Here is a 3998-nt window from a genome sequence, read left to right on the forward strand (position 1 = left end):
ATAGACGAATTATTTTTCAATTCTATTGACATAATTTTTAATAATTCTATAATTAATAATAACAAACTTATTTCTAACTTACCAGACGTAGCCATTTTGCTTCTGGAATCACATTCACTTCTGTTAGGAGTACTGCAAATTGATAAGTTTGATTAGATAATAGTTTGATTAACTTCTTGATAAACTTGATCTTTTTTTTATTACAAAGAGATACTTTAATGATTTTAAGACAAAAAGATGCTTTAATGACTCAATTTAATACAGATTATAAGAAAGAAGATTGTAATAGTAAACTCACCTAAATGGTGTAACGCAGAGTCGGCATTCGAATAAAATTACACTTTCTTCTGGGTCCTCATATTTATACTCTTGAGCACTGACATATAAAAGCAGAGACCTACAATTCAGAACATACAAATAATTGCTCATTAATATTGCTTTTAAAATTTACTGCTGTACTCACGAATTATCTTCAGTTTTATACACATCCAAGTCGCTTTGCTTTCAGCAAGCTTTCTGTCCTCTTGGAATCGATACTTCTTAAGAAACATGATTTTGGAGAGGCCGACAGATAAATTTGTCTCTTACATTGTACAGGTAAATTCGCAGCAGACAGTGAATCTTTTTCTACAGGCGATTTATGTAACGGAAATCTGTCATCGTACCAATTTTTTGCATGTAAATTACAAGTTTTGCTTATGTTCATATTTAAATCTTCATTCAACAATTTCTTAGTGTCGCAATCAACACAATCTACAAAATTTTCTTTACACAACGAATCAGATTCAGTTGTGTAAGTGGATCTTATATTATTACTGTTTACTGATTTTTCAACTATTTTGTCAACATCAAACATTTTTCTTGCTGTTACAAATTTCGGGTTTATTTCATTATTTTCAGATTTTATGTATTTCTTATTATCGCCAAAATTATTAATAAATTCGTTCTCTTTTTCAATTTGAAAACTGCTACTTGCATCTACAAAATCACTGTTATTATCTGTTACATCAGTCTCGTCATATCTTCCTTCGTCCAATTTTATTGCCAAATGGTTGTCATATTGCTTTCGTCGTTTTATTCTTAAAGGTTTCTTAAAATTCGACGATGAGAGTTCGCTACTTGTGTCTAGAGTATTGCAGCGAGTACTTGTGTCAGCTCTCTCGGAAAAGATTGTTTTATCCAAGTCAATCGGCTTCAATATGTTGGAATTAAATTCATCAGAAGTGACGTCGCTTTCATATCGATAAGGCTCAAATCTTTTTTGGCCCGAGCGAAACTTGTATATCGATCGTTTCTTTCTTCTTGGTGTCGATTGAGCGACGTGTTTTTTACACCAATTAAATTCAGGATATTGCATTTGAGTTTTGTACTTCTTGAACACTTTCAGGGACTCGACATGCGACGTCTTCGTCGAACATTTTCTTCTCGTACAAAATGGAGTAAAATTAGGCGACTTGCTGATAATAGAGTCATTGCAAATATGCGATGGTGTTAATGAAATTTTACTATTCCTTCTCTTTCTATGACTAGCTGTATTAAAGTTCGGTGACATGCTAACGATAGAATTGTCGAGGATATCATTTGGCGTTAGAGACATTTTGTCGGAGATATCTTTGCATTTTCTCTTGGAAGTGCTTCGTATGTTACACTTCGAGTATTGCCCTCTCATACTCGGAGTGCTAAGTTTTTTCAAGATATCCTTATTAGGACTGTTCTTCATTTTACGTTGGGAATTCTTCGATTTCGTGTGATATTTATTACGTGCGTCTGCAGCCCTCGTTAAATGAAACGACGTGTCGGAATTGCTTATTGCGGCACTGCTTTCCTCCTGTTTGTCTTCTTTTGTAATTTTGAAAGGTCTCGTCAATGCAGTTACTTGTTAACGAGAGATGATTAATTATTTGACTGACGAGGCACTTTTCCTTCTGCATGACGTCGTAAAGGTGTAGATTCGCAAAGTCAAAATCGAGGTCGACAAACGAGTAATTTGGCATTTCCCTCTTATCGGTTCGCAGAACGTTATACTGTATTTGAGCAGTCGGTGCGTGATCGATTCCATAAGGGCATCCATCTAAATTGCTTGGTAGTTTGCATTCGGTTTTGATAACAGCACGTATATTCGACACACGGCTCGAGTCTATGATCATCGAGGAGGAGTTTGACTTGCAATTGGAAGAATCGGTAAGCGATCTCTCCTGCGTCACGTCACCACCATCTACTACCGTGTCTTTCGATGCAACGTACTCGGCAACTACGTCCCCGTTAGTAACTAAAACTTTGTCTGCAATACATTAAGAGCAGTGGTAAGAAATAGCAATTAAAAATTATCCATGGATTGAACGAGCTTGTCGAGACTTACCGAGTACCATACTATACTTTGGCCTGTCATCGTCGTCTTGAATACTCTCGCAGTGATTTGCAAGCATCGTCACAATCTTAAAGTACTTTCCGTCGAAGGCGTAGTGGAACGGACTACGTCCTTCATCGTCCAGGCATAACGGATCACCACCGTTCGTCAGCAGTAATCGCAGGATATTTATTCTGCCCCAAGCTGCCGCGACGTGAACCGGAGTCATTCCGTCATTTGACCTGTGAGCACATTGCACTTGTGTTATTATATTTGTGTTTGCACAAATGCGAGGGATCGCGATAATAACAGTTCAGTTTATACCTCACGTTGGGATTGCCGCCGTGGCGTAGAAACAATTTAGTCACCTCTTCTGCGAATTCCTCCGAATCATTGCCGATAACTAAGTGAAACGGAGTAACTCCGTGTGTTGGAATCAAGACATTAGGATCCGCGTCTTTATTTAGCAAAAGTGTTGCCACTTGCCTGTGACGGAAAATATTTTCAGGTCAAATTAATAAACTTTCAATATCTTTTACAGAAATCGAAGGCACAATGCAATTATAGAAATAGAAATTTATATATCTGACACTTATCCCTTAATCATCCCATACCTTATGTTATTATCCTCAAGTCCATCGCAGAGGGATGAAGCCAAAAATAGGCCAACTTTCGTTTTCGGAGTCGACAACATCCTTCTCGTCTTCGACCGAAGCGTCTAATTATACATAATAACATCGGCCAAGGTACTTCCCACGTATGACATCATTTCTGTTACGACAGTCGTTTGCTCCCTTACATTATTCCATTGTTACAGTAATGAACGACGGTAGCAAAGTGGATCAACAATACCAGTCGGCCGACATCGATTCGTCTTCGCTGCTCCCGAGCCGCTCCAACAAATCGAGAGATTCAAACTTTCGCGTAACAAAAACATAACATTGACGGCAAATTTGGAGCAGGCTGTAAATACAGGACGTTGCAAGTTTATTGCACGTCATTTATCACCGCTGCCCGAGGAGAAGCCCGAGACCACGTCTGTGCTGTGCAACGACAGAGACGTCGCGGACGTTTTCAGGAAGAAGCCGTATCAGGTCGTCGACGAGCTGGCGAAAGTCACATACACCACCAAGCACAGGTGGTACCCCAGGAGCAGAGACAAGAGGGCGAAGGACACGAAACCCGACAGGCCGTACTTGTAATATTCGAAGAGGGATGGATCCGAAGGGCTTTCTCTCGGCGAAAAAGTACTATATTTAATTCACCTTACACATGCAGTTGTTGTACTCTCCGAAATGTGTATTAATAAATGTACAAAGACAATTGTTAATATCTGTCTGTATAAATAGGCTGCCTACATAGTACATTTCTTTTACAGAGCTTAAATACATTGTCAACACCACACTTTTATGCTATAAATTAAATGTATATGTATTCACGGTTGCATTACAATATTAGATAGATATATCCTATTTTTTTCTTAATTTTCTCAATCTCGAAACAATGATCCTGCACTGAACATTTTTTTTCGTTAAAAATATTTTTTTACATATATTTATTTCTATAAATTTAATTTTATCAAATTGCACACATAATCATATATTATATTCTGTGAATTTTAATTTATAGAAATACTATAATCGTCACATTT

The 3998-nt window shown here is 37.5% G+C and overlaps 1 protein-coding gene and 1 pseudogene across 1 annotated transcript; one reads left to right on the top strand and one right to left on the bottom strand.

Moving 5' to 3' along the window:
- LOC105449107 overlaps positions 1 to 3183 on the bottom strand; it is a 5084-nt pseudogene extending 1901 nt beyond the window's left edge.
- LOC105449108 lies at positions 3107 to 3817 on the top strand. The gene is made up of 2 exons (XM_011688107.1): positions 3107 to 3136; positions 3181 to 3817. Exons 1-2 carry the CDS (start codon positions 3107 to 3109, stop codon positions 3547 to 3549), a joined length of 399 nt encoding a protein of 132 aa, XP_011686409.1. The 3' UTR covers positions 3550 to 3817.
- The last annotated feature ends 181 nt before the right edge of the window (positions 3818 to 3998 follow it).

Source organism: Wasmannia auropunctata, unplaced genomic scaffold (genome assembly GCF_000956235.1).
Source record: "Wasmannia auropunctata unplaced genomic scaffold, wasmannia.A_1.0 LD336078.1, whole genome shotgun sequence".
NCBI classification, from domain to species: domain Eukaryota; kingdom Metazoa; phylum Arthropoda; class Insecta; order Hymenoptera; family Formicidae; genus Wasmannia; species Wasmannia auropunctata.